General features: G+C 41.5%; 1 protein-coding gene across 8 annotated transcripts; it reads left to right on the top strand.

Moving 5' to 3' along the window:
* Positions 1-1,605: 1,605 nt before the first annotated feature.
* LOC120566895 (cytoplasmic polyadenylation element-binding protein 4-like) lies at positions 1,606-14,119 on the top strand. Of its 8 annotated transcripts, XM_039813579.1 has the most exons (13): positions 1,606-1,736; positions 2,085-2,206; positions 2,721-3,843; positions 3,973-4,071; positions 4,855-4,948; positions 6,777-6,827; positions 7,928-7,951; positions 8,356-8,532; positions 8,821-8,910; positions 9,708-9,826; positions 10,525-10,639; positions 10,723-10,904; positions 11,096-14,119. In XM_039813579.1, exons 3-13 carry the CDS (start codon positions 2,776-2,778, stop codon positions 11,321-11,323), a joined length of 2,247 nt encoding a protein of 748 aa, XP_039669513.1. In that variant the 5' UTR covers positions 1,606-1,736; positions 2,085-2,206; positions 2,721-2,775; the 3' UTR covers positions 11,324-14,119. The 8 variants fall into 8 exon arrangements, with proteins under 8 accessions (XP_039669513.1, XP_039669512.1, XP_039669511.1 ...); XM_039813578.1 differs by having other exon boundaries at positions 1,606-2,206; XM_039813577.1 differs by lacking the exon at positions 2,085-2,206.
* The last annotated feature ends 1,331 nt before the right edge of the window (positions 14,120-15,450 follow it).

Below are 15,450 nucleotides of genomic sequence, written 5' to 3' on the forward strand. Positions count from 1 at the left end.
CTGACACAACTCACTGTGCTCAAATTACTGTCAGCCTCGAAAGACCTACAGCAGGCAGCAGCATAAGATGGTGGATCGCAACAACACACTTTCAGACACTCAACCATACGCAAGCACACGCTGTACTAACTGGTAATAATTCAACAGAGTGCCATAGCTACCAATGGTTTACTGGGTTAGTAGATACTGGCCTGGGACTATATCAAACCAGTAACACCTGGACCAACAGTTTTGTTTTTTAAGAAACCAAAAGCTGAAGACACATTGGTGTGTGTGTTGTTAAACCACCCCAACAGGCCCTGCTGCACATAGGAGTGGGGTGGGGTGATGTGGCTGCTACTACTACAGGATACAACTGAAGGGTGGGTCTGCCTTGGGGGACAGGAACACTATGTTAACAAGACTAACTCAACAGGCAAGCAGTAAATACTACTCTGACTGGGGTGGAAAGCTGCTGAAACTGAGCAGCTCTTTGTGGTAGTTCAGTTGTTTTAGTACATTGTAAAACCAATAAGTTTGCCTTTATTTATTTTCATTTTGATGGATTGTACAAAGTACTCAAATTGCGCCTTTCCTTAATAAGGCAACAGTCATATTCAGCATTACTGAACTGCACAGGAATTTGTTGTTCAAGTCTTCACGTTAATATGAGACAGGACCCCATATTATGCCCTTTTATAGTGACCACAATTAGCTGTGTGATGTTCTCTTTAGCTTGAGTAGCTTTGACACAAGTAATTTTACTCCCACTTGAGCAACGTATACTGTAGGTCTAGCAGGAGAACTTCTATTGAAAAGGATACTCTTTCCTCTCCTGGTGAAGGATCATTAACGTTTCAATGAACTGGCTGTAGCAAAGGAGAGAGCACATCTATGTGAGGTTCTAGCATGCAAGGAAACATTGGATCAGGGAGACTATTGTATGCCCTAAAGATGGCATCTGTATTAAACTAAGTGACATAGTATAATTTGATGGTATGATCCGAGCACAGCACCGACCAATGTAAAATAAATCGAGCTCTCAAGCTTGATTATGTGCTGAAAATAGCAGCAGCTTATTTTAATGAGATTGCAGTACTTTGCTATGGACTGGGTTATACCATATCCATCCATATCAAATGAAATGATCTATTTATCTATCTATCTATACAACACACTTATCCCGGACAATTATTGCTGTAGGCTTAGGTGGAGGTAAAAAAAATATTTGCTTAGCCAAATTAACTCATCTGGAATAAATGCAAATACCAATACTAAACCTTGCATTTTAACCCTTGGCATTCCATTGGCCTACAATACTCAAAATAGCTTCTTTTTTTGTCTTGGTTAAGGGTTTAGTTAGAAATTTCGTCTGGATATTTAATGAATTTTCCTTACATTACATCAACTCCTCCCATTATTTTCAAGCCATCCTTATTTGGGAGGAGAACGTCTTGAGTGCATGTGCCATTCATTGAGAAGGAGTACTATGGGCGTGACCTCACGACAATAATCCAATCAAATGTCAGATTTCAGGCAAAGTGGGCGGTGCTTCTGAAGGGAAATCCTGACACAGAGTGGCTGGTAGCTGATGGCGGGGGCGGGGCTTGTAGACGGAAGTGTCTCCCGACTGGTCCAGCTGTCATCTAGAAGAGAGAAGAGACCATTTACACCGGCTGCCTAGGAAATGCAGAAAAAGGGAAAACGCTAAAAATATGTCAACATCTAAACGATAAGGTCATGACGCCGAACTGAAGGTAGCTATGCCCGACATATTAGTGAATACACATGTTTGTCGATACATTAGAACAGCTGTCGAGGTTACGTTACGTTATTTCGAGGTGTAAAAATTATGACAAGGTTTGGTAGGCTGTGTGACATTGAACAAACAGGACACGAAACAGACGAGGTCGTCTAAAGAGCCATACACAATTTCTAAACACTCGTGTCCTGGAAAAATTCCGTCGTCCTGTTGTTGAGAAAGCTGTCGTGGACGTTACTGAAATTTCGAGGGTCGTTGTAGCCGTTGAATTCGTTCATTGCTTCCCAGCTGGTTTGCAAATATGCTAACTGTTACGTCTCTGCGGTATCGGCTATTTTCCTAGCCTAGCGGCTCGGTAAAGGGAACTACCCTAGATTCAGAACAGACAAGAGACGTCATCAACATTTTCCTGCATTTAAATGGTCGCGTATGAGGAGGTCATTGCTGAAAAAGGAAGATTATTCGGTAAGTGTCCATGCTACAAGTCACCACAACGCCTGTGTGTTCACGAATGCATTGTAATGCATAAACGTACTTAAAAAAAAAATTAAAAAAAAAAAAATTGACTGCTGGGATCTGCATGATTAATAGGGCACATGGAAGGTGGCGGAGCAGCTGTTAGCTCACTGCTAGCTAAGCAACGACCTTTAGAGACTTAAGCTTCACCAGCCCAGGCTGTTAGCTGCCTACGCTGGTTAGGCTGGGGTGTTTACCGTGGTTGCCTGCCTGCTATGAAAGTGTTATATTTCACCCAGGCCTCCCATGGCCAAGCGAGTCAATTATTGAATCTCATTGATTGCATCACAAGACCAGACAGGGTGCAGCCCGAGCACATTCATTGGGTATGGCGAGGCTTGTTTTATTTTTATTTATTTTTTAATTTATTGTAGAGGCCAAATCAACTTGAAGTCTAACAGCCTTATGCTTTTTGTCACCCATTCCTCCCCCCTCCCCTGACCCTCCTTAACCCACATATTAGAATAAAGAAGACGGTGAAGGCCAAAAGTGAATTGAAGATTTACTGGGTGTCCTAAATGGGGGACTACGGGTTTGGAGTTCTGGTGAAGAACAGCGGCGGTAACAAATCTGCTTTCCCTGTAAGGATCCCTCCTCACCTTCAACCCCAGCACCCTCACCACCCCTCCAACCCCCCCAGCCCCCCTTCCTTCGTAAACAACACCTGCTCCACCAATGGAGGCAGTTCTTGGCTGTTCCCTGCCGTAGCCCAACACAGTAACATGCAAGATGAGATTCTGGAGTCAGACAAGTCCAAGGCCTTGGACCTCCAAGACATGCAGGAGAAGTCTCAGGTCCAGGCCCAGCCCCAGGCCCTGTCCCCGGGCCAACAAGAGGGTGGGGGAGGCCTAGGAGAGCTCGATGGAGCTCTTCCTGAAGACGGCCCATTGGAGAAGGGTTCTTTGGAGAGCAGTGGGGGAAAGGAGAAGCTGAGGATGGAGTCCCCTGTGCTAAGCGGGTTCGACTACCAGGACAGCCTGGGAATGGGTACAAGCTGTGCACAATCCACCTCCTCCTCATCCTCTCTGACCAGTTTTAACAACTGGTCCCCTGCTGTCCCATCCACTCAGTCTCCAGTGGTCGGGGAAGACGTCGGAGGGTTCTTCGGTCCGGCCGGTTCCAACGCCAACGGACCACCCCTGCTGTTCCAGAACTTCTCCCACCATGCCGGGCCTGGCTTTGGAGCGGGAGGTAGTTTCTCCCCGCAGATTGGACCAGTGTCCCAGCACCACCCACCACCCACTCCTCACCCCCAGCACTACCACCCCCATGGTCAGGGGGTCCCACAGCAGCACCGGCGCTCCCCAGCTAGCCCTCATCCACCCCAGCCCTCCTTTCCTCCGCACCCCCATCGCACCGGACCATTCACCCAGCTGCCCCACCTCGCTCCTGCCCAGAGCAAACCCCCTTCACCCTGGGGAAGCTACCAGGGAACCTCCACTCCCACATCCACCTCCTGGAGCCCCGGTGGGTATGGTGGCTGGGGAGGCACGCAGGGGGTCCGAGAGTACAGGCGGGGGGTAGGTGGAGGGATGACGGGTCTCAACTCAATCTCTCCGCTGAAGAAGTCCTTCCCCAACAATCAGGTAGATGAGATTGTCATGACTCATCTCGAACACTAATACATCTTTTGTTATTTATCATTAATTGATATTATGGCCCACATTGCATTTGGTCAGTAGACTTGGATAAAACTCATCCAACTGTCCCTACAGGTTCCTTCTCAGAAGTTCCCCAGAAATAGCTCTGGTTTCAATCACAAGGGCTGGGTGGAGGACAGCATGAGCCGCAGTGACAGTGTCTACCCTTTCCAGGTGAGCATATCACCGGTAATACTCAGGCTGGTGTTTAGATAATTACCTGATGTGATGCCTAATCGAACTAAATTTAGTGCAAGTGTGTCCTCCCAGAGGCAAATTTATATTAATCCTATTAAACACACTCGTGGGTATCAAATGCAACAAATAAGCCATTGAGCAAAACAGGATGCGTGACAGTTAAGCCAGCTAAACAAATGAATTGAAACTTATTGTGTGTGCTTAGGTCTTGCCTAGATAATTACGTTGAAGGAGAGCAGGGTTGTCATCTGCTCTGATCACATGGCCTTCCTCTTGTCCTGATTTGAGAAGTCTTGTGCTCTACTGCAGCTTTGCGTGCTCTTAGCCCATTTAGATGCACAGTGAAGCACCCTCACTTGTGTTATGTATTACTCCTCATCATAGCTTTTCTTTGTTCTTGGAATTGTTTGAAATGCTAATACATATATCTTTTTACCTTAGGGCTATTCAATTAGAATTTGTATTGATCTGAAATCGGCCAAGTGGAAGGATGCTTAAGTAGCATATCTTCTTTATATCAGATACAGTGGAAAGATGTGATGGGATTGCAAAGATATGCAGGTGATTTTGTGTGACATACTCTGGGCTCCATTCTCTGTTTACAGTGCTTTCAGCTGAAGGTCTCCACGGGAACATTCTCTGCAGTTTTTATTAGCTATTAGCATCATGGCGAACTATGTCAGGGCTCTCGCATCTTGTGCGGCTTTAGATGGTGATGTAAGAAGCGAGGAAGCTTATTGTTTACTTCCTCTCTTTCAGCAGGAGAGAACACGGTCCTTTGATGGTTTCAGTATGCACTCTCTGGAGAACTCTCTGATTGACATTATGAGGGCTGAGCAGGATTCCTTGAAAGGTTGGTTCCCACACTTAACAGTAGAAAAGGAAAGGATACTTTCCCTCACTGCTGGCCGTAGATAAATACAGCCATTTGTTGCTCGTATTTGACAGCAAGTGGAAATTGGGTGTTACTCTCACAATGCTCACAACTGATTGTGTTGACAGCAGGATTTTGAACGTGCATGTTGCTTATTGGGTCACAAAAAAATGGTGTGTGTTTACTTGTGACTACACTTCTTCTTTCTTAATACAGTTGCATATGTTGTTATGATTTCGAGGCTTTTTGTCTTGCAACACCACATAACTAAAACACTAATGGCACAAAAAAAAAATTATATTTAGTGCAGTGTTATGTAGGGTTTGTGTATCATTCAGAATCTGTAAATATGGTTGCCAATATCATACCAGAGTTTTGGTAATGACACCCAAAGGATGCTAAAAGCACAATTTTGTTGCCACTCTAAAAAGTTGAAGTTAGATATCCAGCACTAGGTATACAATGTTGCTTCTGCTAGTTTGCTATTGGACAGTACCAATATATCTCCCTGTATATAATTTTTTCCTCTTAATTTGAATAGAATGTGATTTTTAAATGCAGTATAAGCAGAGATTGAAATCTATTTTCAATACCTCTTAACTCAAGTACCAACAAAATGTGCCCACAGCAGTGAGGATCAAAAAAGTACCAAAAGCCAGCATTGCATGTCTGGGTAGATTCTTTGATCTAATGGTTCCTGATTTCCATCAAAATCAGAAATTACTATTTAGGTGAATTTCTACTTTGATGGCCGCTTTAGTTCAAACAATTCACATTTGAGAAGTACGACTTGTTTTGTCCAGTGACCAAAAAGCAGTTTTGTAGAAAAAGATGCTTATATTTCTCAAAGAAAAGTATCAAAAGTATTTTTTTCGTATCGGTACAGAAACCTTACACGTATGTCGCCATCTAATCCGGTGTATGAACAGATCATTAATGAGACCCACTCAGATCAGTTACAGTTCAGTCTTCCGTTGCAGTACGTTTCTGGGTTTTAGTCTCCCTAACTCCTGAAGATGAAGAATCATCTGCAGTTTTGTTGCTGTGGAGACTCCTTTAATCTCAGCGAACTCTCATTGATAAAACATTTCAGTTCAGTTTTTGTTAGTAAATCTTAAAAGAACCATTTTTCCATCACAGCCAGCTGATGCATGTACCTTCTATTTAGAAACTTATAATTTCAAAGTCAAACACACATTGAACTCGATACTTGAAGAATTCATAGTACAAAGTGCTCGCTGACATTGTGTCTGTTTCCAAAATGAAAATGATTGATACCTGATGATTGAGGTATATGATATAGTCAGGCGTATGCCAGGCGACCAATCTCGATGCCTGTTCTAGATGGATTTTGAATTAAACCAATACCTGTCTTCTGAACATGCGCACTTCATGATTGGTTTTGTTTTGAAGGAGGAAGTTACTTTAGAACAAAAGCATATTAGTCCCTTGTCTCGAGTCAAAACCAACTAGAATATTTGGCGAGTCTGAGACGCGTCCAAATACCAACAAGTCGGAGACAACAGAAAAGCGTTTCGAGTCTGGACTCTAGTCCGGACTTCGAGTACTACAGCCCTGATTTGAGGCACTATATGATTTGTCTGCCGATTTCTTCATACTTCCAAGTGTGTGCTATCATGGTCCTTTTCCTATAGACACAGAATACATTACCCCAAACCATTCCCACATAACATCAATGGGTTGGGGAGAAATGTATACATTAAGGTTAAGGAGTTAAATGTCTTGACATGCTGTTCTGAGGCCTCTTCTGTTTTTTTTTTTTTTTTTTTTTTTTTTTGTCATGTAGGACGCTACAGCTTCTCTCACCAGGGTGGAGATGGGCCTCTACCTATGAATGGTATGTATGCAAATGACATGCATACAAATATGCAATGCTGTACCAGAAGTCGGGGCTTGAAATTGATTTCTGCCTATTGTAGAAACAAATGTTAGTAATTTAAATGCAAGTCAAGAATCGAGATTCAGTCCTTCATAACCATTTCAAAAAAAAAACTCTGGCTATTGCATAACATCACTGAGAGATAAAACAAAATAAAAATGACTTAAGTCACGTTACTTATTTTAGACCCTTCTCGAAACTGCTCTGGTAGACTGCTGTGACACACAAAATGGCTGACTAAAAGCAGACCAGGCCAGACCGGCTTCTTCAAATAGGAAATAAATACTGTTTGTCGGGATGGTTCAGAGACTGCAAAGAGGAAATAAATCGCAGCACAAGTATGCTGTCAGAGGCAGATGATGTTCGTTTTGTAAGTTGCCTTTATGTTTTGTAGTGATAATAAAAATCCAGTCATCCATTTCGTCCATGCATAGTGATGAGCATTTTATTTTCAAATGCAATGATTTGCACCGTTTCCTCAGTCATGTGTGGAGTTACTGACCGTGTTGCACAAGAAATCTTAGTAAAAATGCAGGTCACGCATAAGTGATTAATGAGGCATTTAATGACTGTGGGGTACAATTGCATGCCATGTTGTCTCTCTCTAGTTCATACAAAACCAATTGATACCAATTTGGTATCAACTGCCGTGTATGGATACTGGTGAAAAGGTATTCTGAACACAGCCATACTGAGAAAGACACAGTGTGTGTGTGGAGCTGATACGTTTTAATTAGCTTTGTAGCAACTCATTTGGCGATGGCTTGAATGTAACGGATGTTCATTAATATCAAAAAGTTACGCACTAAAGCTTTGAATGGATCCTTTTGATGAATAGCATTTTTGGCCGGTGAAAATTCAGAGTGGTTGTTAATTTTAAAAAACAAAAAAAATCAGTAGCCATTTCAGCTGGAGGATCTAATAAATTAATTTCAAGCCCTGGCAGTGTTTTCCTTGCCGTTTTTTAATTTGTGCCTTCTTCAAAAAGCCATTTCAAGAGTGTATTTCTTTTTTTTTTTTTTTTTTTTTTTTTTTTTTTTTTTGTGTTTTACATGCAGCGAGAAGTTATGGCAGAAGACGAGGTAACGATGTGAATGTGTCTTGATTTCTTCAGTGTGATTTTTAGAAAAAGCAGTAATGACCCCCTGAAATGATGACTTTGTGGTTTTTGCCTCTGCGTTTGTCTGCTTGGCTGTTCAGTGTCACTGATTGTTCCGCCTTGAATATTGTTATTGGGTTTAAGCCCAGCTTTCTGCAGTACGTGAAAGCCTTCCCATGTTGCCTGCCAAGACCTAGTAGTGTTAATAGTCATGCTGTTTTTGAAATGTTTTTATTGTGTCATCAAAAATAGCACCCATGGCTGCTTTTTGTATGCATTTCTTGACAGTAATTTATTTACGTCTAATCAAATTCCCTTCTCATTTTCAAAACCCTAAGCTGGTGTATATGAGCCAATATGTGTAATCCAGATGGTACTCTCCAATAGGCCATTCGTCCCTGTTCCCTATGGAGGATGAGCGCTCTTTCGGAGAGGACGAGTCTGGTGACCAGGGGCTCGCTGGCATCGGTTCGGCCCACTGTTTCCCCCACCTCAATGGTGAACGCGTGGAGCGATATTCGCGCAAAGTGTTTGTTGGTGGGCTGCCCCCAGACATAGATGAAGGTAAAGACATGTTACGGCTACGGAGGATGCTTAAAAAAAATATATATATAAATAAATAAATAAAAAAGCTATAACAAAGCTACAATATTGAATTTTTTTGGTATTCATAATTTTACATTTTATTATAGTTTTTGAGACTTGATTGTAAATGTCCTAACATCACAAATGTTGTGTTGTTACAACTCCAGTGCTTCATTTCAGCCATACTGCATATGAAACTCAAAATGTAATTTAGTTTTGAGGCAGCACAAAATGCCATTGCTGATTGATTTGAGTTCACTTTTTCAGATGAAATTACTGCCAGTTTCCGCCGTTTTGGTCACTTGTTTGTTGACTGGCCTCACAAGGCGGAGAGCAAGTCCTATTTCCCACCAAAAGGTGAGTCCAACCAGTTGAACACTATGGGCCCTTCTTTAACGATCTAAGCGCACGGCGTGAAGCGCATGGCGCAGGCGCGTTTAGGACGTGTCCAAATCCACTTTTGCTAGTTTGATGGCGGAAAAAACGGTCCGTGCGCCGGTCGCTTGGTTCAAAAGAGTTGTACTTAGTGTCTTCGTTAATTCATAGGTGTGTTTCGGGCGTAACATGCAATAAACCAATCAGAGTGTCATCTCCCCTTCGTGTGTGGGTGTGGGTGTGGGTGTGTGTGTGTGTGTGTGTGTGTGTGTGTGTGTGTGTGTGTGTGTGTGTGTGTGTGTGTGTGTGTGTGTGTGTGTGTGTGTGTGTGTGTGTGTGTGTGTGTGTGTGTGTGTGTGTGTGTGTGTGTGTGTGTGTGGGTGTGGGTGTGGGTGTGTGGGTGTGGCGATCACTTCCCGCTGCCTCAAGATAGCAATACGCCAAGAATTCACCTGAACACACCTCCCTCGAAGACGAGCACGCCCATGGGTGCATTTGCTATTTAACCCTTGTGTTGACTTAGGGTCACATTGACCCGTTTTCAATATATGTTTTAAATCAAAAAATATGGGACATAGGAATAAGCACTGAAAATGTAAAGAACAATTTATTTATTTTTTTTACAATTTTTAAAACCTTTTGGAAAAAGCAAAAACAAACTGCGCCGGGTGCAGGATAGGGCCCTGTATTTCTGCCAGCGTGTTGACTCTACAGCACTGTGGTGGTGCGTTATCTGCTAGTTGTGCGCGCTCATTGTTCGGTTTGTCCAACCCATCCAGGATATGCATTCCTGCTGTTCCAAGACGAGAGCTCTGTTCAGGCCCTGATTGACGCCTGCATTCAGGAGGATGGCAAGCTTTACCTGTGTGTCTCCAGTCCCACCATCAAAGACAAGCCTGTAAGTGGTTCATTCTGTTTAGCTGCTCCATGCTTGCTATCTGTCTTGCCCAGCAAGTACAAAACTAACACAAGTGCTAACATCATAGACTCGCACAAGCGGCCTTTGTTTTAGTGCGTCTTGTCATTGTATGTCAGAAAACTGGAAAGTTCAGTACAGCCTTATTTGTTTTGTCTGTCCAAATCAGAGCTTTGTTGTGGTAATCCATCAGATTGTAAACCGTATGTTTAGTGCACTACTCATGGTCAATGCAATATTTTATTGAAAAATAAACTGGTAAAATTGTGAGGTACTAATAATCACGGACAACTGAAGGCTCATTTCAACTGTGAAGTTTGTTTAGTTAGTTATTTGTTCAGTTATATTATGAACTCTTACGTAGACATGGCAGTTTTGAGCCCCACAGCAAAAAAAAAAAAACGTGACAAAATGGAAATATGGTGACCTCACCAGTATGTTCATCTACAGTATTTCACAGTCATTCAGAGGCTTCTGGTAAAAAAATCCCCTGCCACAGTCCACCACCACCAACAATATCCTGCAATAGCAGTCCGATTGAACCAAAGAAATGTGTTAATCCATATTACATAAACCAGCAAGCCCCTTTTCATTTTCACAATCCAAACTGTATCTTGCTCACAAAGGAGTAGAGCATGACTGAGAGGAAATTAATGGCTTGAAAATCTTATTTTTTGTAGGTCCAGATTCGGCCCTGGAACCTCAACGACAGCGACTTTGTAATGGACGGCTCTCAGCCGTTGGACCCGAGGAAAACCATCTTTGTAGGGGGTGTCCCTCGTCCCCTACGTGCAGGTACGTGTGTGCTGTGTGACCCTGAAATGTATCGCATTCTTAGGAGTTGTTTTGATCCCATGTCTTCTGTATTGCTCTTCCAGTGGAGCTGGCTATGATCATGGACCGTCTGTATGGGGGAGTGTGTTACGCTGGGATTGACACAGACCCTGAACTCAAGTATCCAAAAGGGGCGGGGCGAGTAGCCTTCTCCAATCAGCAAAGCTACATTGCAGCCATTAGTGCCCGATTTGTTCAACTGCAGCACGGCGAGATTGATAAACGGGTGAGTCCATCTGATGTAAGCAGCTTCCTATTCAGGTCTTAAAAAAAAAATGAAGAGTGGATGTTCATAAAATATTAATTGAAAGCTATCTGACATGCGGCTGTGCATGCATTCACTTTTTTTTTTTTTTTTTTTTCGACCTCCATTTTGACACCCTTTTTTTTTTTTTCACGTCTTCCATTTCATCTCAGGTGGAAGTGAAGCCATATGTCCTGGACGACCAGCTGTGTGACGAGTGCCAGGGCACCCGCTGTGGGGGGAAGTTTGCTCCTTTCTTCTGCGCCAACGTGACCTGTCTGCAGTACTACTGCGAGTACTGCTGGGCAGCCATCCACTCCCGGGCTGGCCGCGAGTTCCACAAGCCGCTGGTGAAGGAGGGAGGGGACCGACCGCGACACATCTCCTTCCGCTGGAACTGAGGCGAGAGGGCAAGGGCGGGGGACGATGCAGAATCGGGGAGGGACTGAAAAGAAACGGGGTAGTAAGGGGAAGGGTACGGGCTACGATATGAAAAATAAATGCACTTTTCTTTTAAGTTAAAAAAAACAACAAAAAACAACTTAATTTATTTTTTAGTTTATTTTTTAATTGGGCCTTCTAAAAGAAGTAAATGCTAAGAAGAGAGTGAAATCCCATTTATGTTTTGACTTTAAGTGTGCATGAGCATATGGATGCATTAGATTTGGATTTAGATGTTTTCTGACTTGACTGTACTTTCTTTTTCGTGTTAGCTGGCAAAGCTGCTTACATTTGTTGTCAAGAGTAACATAAAATTTAAGTGAGGTTCATCATACCTAAATCAGTATACGAACTATGGAAGTTGAGTTTAAGAAGGCTGCATTTTCTTACTTTTCGCTTGCAGGATTAGAGAACAACTGTACCATTTACCAAAGGTTGAGTGCAAATGGTTGGGTTGAACAGAGGAGGCAAACGGTTTCAGGCGGTCGGACGATTTGAGTATTTTTTTTTTTTTTTTTTTCAAGAAGCTCAGTGTATAGCATCAGGCCACGTCACATAACAAAATCTCCCCTCAGTCTGGCACACGCGTTTTGATTGCTGGCATGAGTTTATAGGTTTTGGTTTATAAGTCGACACTTTGTAAGCAGAAAGGGCAAACCAAAGATTGGCCTAAAAAAAACACATCATCAAATCCGATGTTGATCGGAGGGTTTTCAGGATAATGTTGTGTCCTCCCGTCATTCGGCGGAGGAAAAGGCTGGAGTTGTCTGGAGTTTCGGTTTGTGGGTGTCGGCTAATAAAGACACAGCCCTCAGGGCTCAGGTATTGACAGTAGTATTTGCTCACTTTATATTGTCAGGGATATTAGCACTGGAAGCTAACATGCTAATGTAGTACAAACTAATGGGAATGCACAGTCCAGTCTCCTGAGCTGTCCTCATGGTGTACCACTGCACGCTCTACCATGACTGGAGCTTCTATCACAAGTGTTGTGGTTGGATATGGTAGTAGCTAGAATTTGCTGTCACAGAGATAAAGATATTATTTTATACATGGCCTGCTGATTTTTGTACAGTGTTTTATAGCTGATTATTTTGTCATGAACATATATACATTTATTATGCACTACTTTTCTAAATATTTTTTTCAATAGTCATTTTAGGCACATTTTTTCACAGATGGGAGAACTCCTTTTGCAATACCTCATTTTTTTCACTTGGTGAAAAATAATTTTGTACCTTTGTTACTAAGAGATCTGCATTTATGGTAAACTTAATTTAAAAAAGAAAATGAATGATATTAATATAATTTTCAATTAGCTTTTATATATTTAAGTGCTGGTAAATCTGAAATTGTCTGGTGCATAGGTGTGATTCTGTAGATAAAAAAAATAAAATAAAAATAAGGCTATCATTAGCCAGTCATATATGGATTCTCCTCTGTCCTAATAAACCTAATTACACTGATCCTAAGGCATGACAAGACCTTTCTAAACTGATTTTGATAGTCTTGAAAATATATTCTGATATTCCGCTCCTAGGTGTAGTCCATAAGATTATCGATAGGGTAAATGTTTTGGCTTTGGTCAATGTGAAATGTTCCCTTCTCTCACCGGAGTGGATATCAGCTGTTTGAATATTTAGATCCTCTTTCTGGGACTGCCTGTAAGTTCTACTTATTCTTGGCATGCATAATGTAATACAGAAATAACATGGCTAGCGTTAATGCAGGACCTAATGTAATGCACTAGATCTCCTTTTTCCTTTTTAACGTTCTTTTCCTTATCTCTTTGAGATCACCTCTCTTGTAGCCTCTCTTTACATGATGGAGTCTGCCTTCCTTACACAGACATGATGTTTATGCAATCTACACAGTGACAACACTTTGGACGTGTTTTGTAACGTAGAGGACACTCAGTAGGACATAGGTGAGGAGACTTGATCACTTGACCCCCTTTGTGATGTGGCATGCTTTGGGACATAACCTGAATGTGATTTAATGTTGCAAGTTAACTTTGAGCCATTATGTGCAATACTTATTCTTTCCAGAAGCGAGTCTCCGCAGTGTAAGTCATTTAATCCATACAAACCATGCAGTCATTTACACATTTGTTTCCTATTGTTCATGCTGATGTCTGCAAGAAAAAAAAACTAATTTATACCTGAATTTATTTTTAAACATTAGTTTTGTGCTTATTTACTTATTTTGCTACTACTATGCTACTGTGATTGAAAACATTGTATATACTAGGTCGATAATGTATTTAGCATTGGCTATATTTTCAATTCAAATGTATAACTATCATTTTGATCAGATTTTTGTTATATTTTTGGGGTGATGTGTTAAACTCGTTGATGTGTCTAGTTTTTCTAATTGCTGTATTGTGCTCCACATTTTCAGATGAAAAGAATAATGATTATGTCTGTTAGTATTGATTGCAAAATTTCAATAGTTTTTAATTGTATGCTGGGAAGGTTATATTTATTAACTTTTTTTTTTTACCTGATATCATTTTGATTTTTATTAAGTCATTTCACATTTATACGTAAGTTCCAATTTTTTTATATTTTCTTCCTGATTAATTTACGCTACAATACAGACGTCAGTTTTTATAGTTGGTTTGTAGTATTGAAGTAAAACAAAGATCTAATGTCATATATTCATTTGCTGCCAACTGTTTGTAACTGTATGCATACATTTGAAGTATTTGTAATGTGAGTTGTTGAACGAATAAAACAGCTGTGAGGAAGAATTAATATGCCTAATGTTGATTCACAAGAATGAAGGCTTTCCCCTTTTTTATTTTAGTATTTCCTGAGTGGCCCTTGTTAACTGGTTTGCCCCCTAAAGGTTTTCTAGTAAATGGTAGTCTCGCACCTGATGCAATTTGTTGTGTGACAGCAATTTTTTCTTCTTTTTTTTGGCACATCTGGTGGGCTATGTTGAATCAGGTCCGAGGTATTTATATGCTGAGGCTTATTTCAGGCCTTGGTGAGTGCTATTTAGCTTGCCTACACCTCCTGTCTTTTGTCCCAACAAACCTTTTCTAGTCTAATGAAAACCCCAGTAACAAAATGTCATGAGATTTTATAACACTAATACATATAAACACAATACCACTTTATGAAATGCTTATTACAACAGTGAGGTCTTCCAAATACATAGTGGTTTAGTCCTCCATCTAAACCTCATGTATTTATTATTATTTTTTTAAATACTCTAGCTATAATTACAGTCCATGCTCTATATACAGAGGGAAACATTGTAGTTTTTACTCCACTACATTTAGTTACTAGTTACATTACAAATTAAAATTTGACATGCAAAACTTCTGATGAGCTATTCAATGGGATGCACTGTTAATAGATTAAGCTACATACAATAAGCACCACCTAGTAACGATGTATTCATTTTTCATGGATGTATAATTAAACATTTTCGACACAAACTGCATGTTGGTTGGGAGCGACGTTACCCGGATAATACTGCCAGTGCCCCCTGCTGGCTGACTCACAAAAAGAAAAACGGTCCAGACTATTGCCTGCAGTACAGTCTCTGATCCAGACAGTTGGCCAAGGCTACAGCAAGTGTGTCTTCTGTCAGTCTCTAGCTAGTTAGTTTAGAGGGGGAAATATGTCGCCAGTTAGGACCGTGTATGTACCTTGTTTTGGCTCACAGTTTGGCTCCAGTCAAAGAGATGAACCACGACAAGACCAGATTATGTACCCGAAAAAGCCCCCCTCTCGGGACAAGGGCGGGAACAGTAGGTGTAAAGTCAAAGTTAGAGGTGAAAAAAGTCGGTTCCATTTAAAAGTCAAATTTCCAAAACTCAACAACAGCGCTTTGTCCAAGAAGGCGACAAAGAAGGACAACACACCGAGATGGATGGTAGAGGGCGCCGCCAATAAAATCAAGACAACTGTGAGCCAAGGAGGTAGCTAGCTAACGTAACGTCAATGTTAGCTAGCTAAAATGGGTCAGCTAACGTTAGCTAATGTTAGCTAGCTAGTTAGGTTAGCTGTAACGCTAGCTAGCTGTCTTGCAGTAACTTAACTAGACTGCAAGACAGTTATGCACAGGATTGAAT

Source organism: Perca fluviatilis, chromosome 10 (assembly GCF_010015445.1).
Source record: "Perca fluviatilis chromosome 10, GENO_Pfluv_1.0, whole genome shotgun sequence".
NCBI classification, from domain to species: domain Eukaryota; kingdom Metazoa; phylum Chordata; class Actinopteri; order Perciformes; family Percidae; genus Perca; species Perca fluviatilis.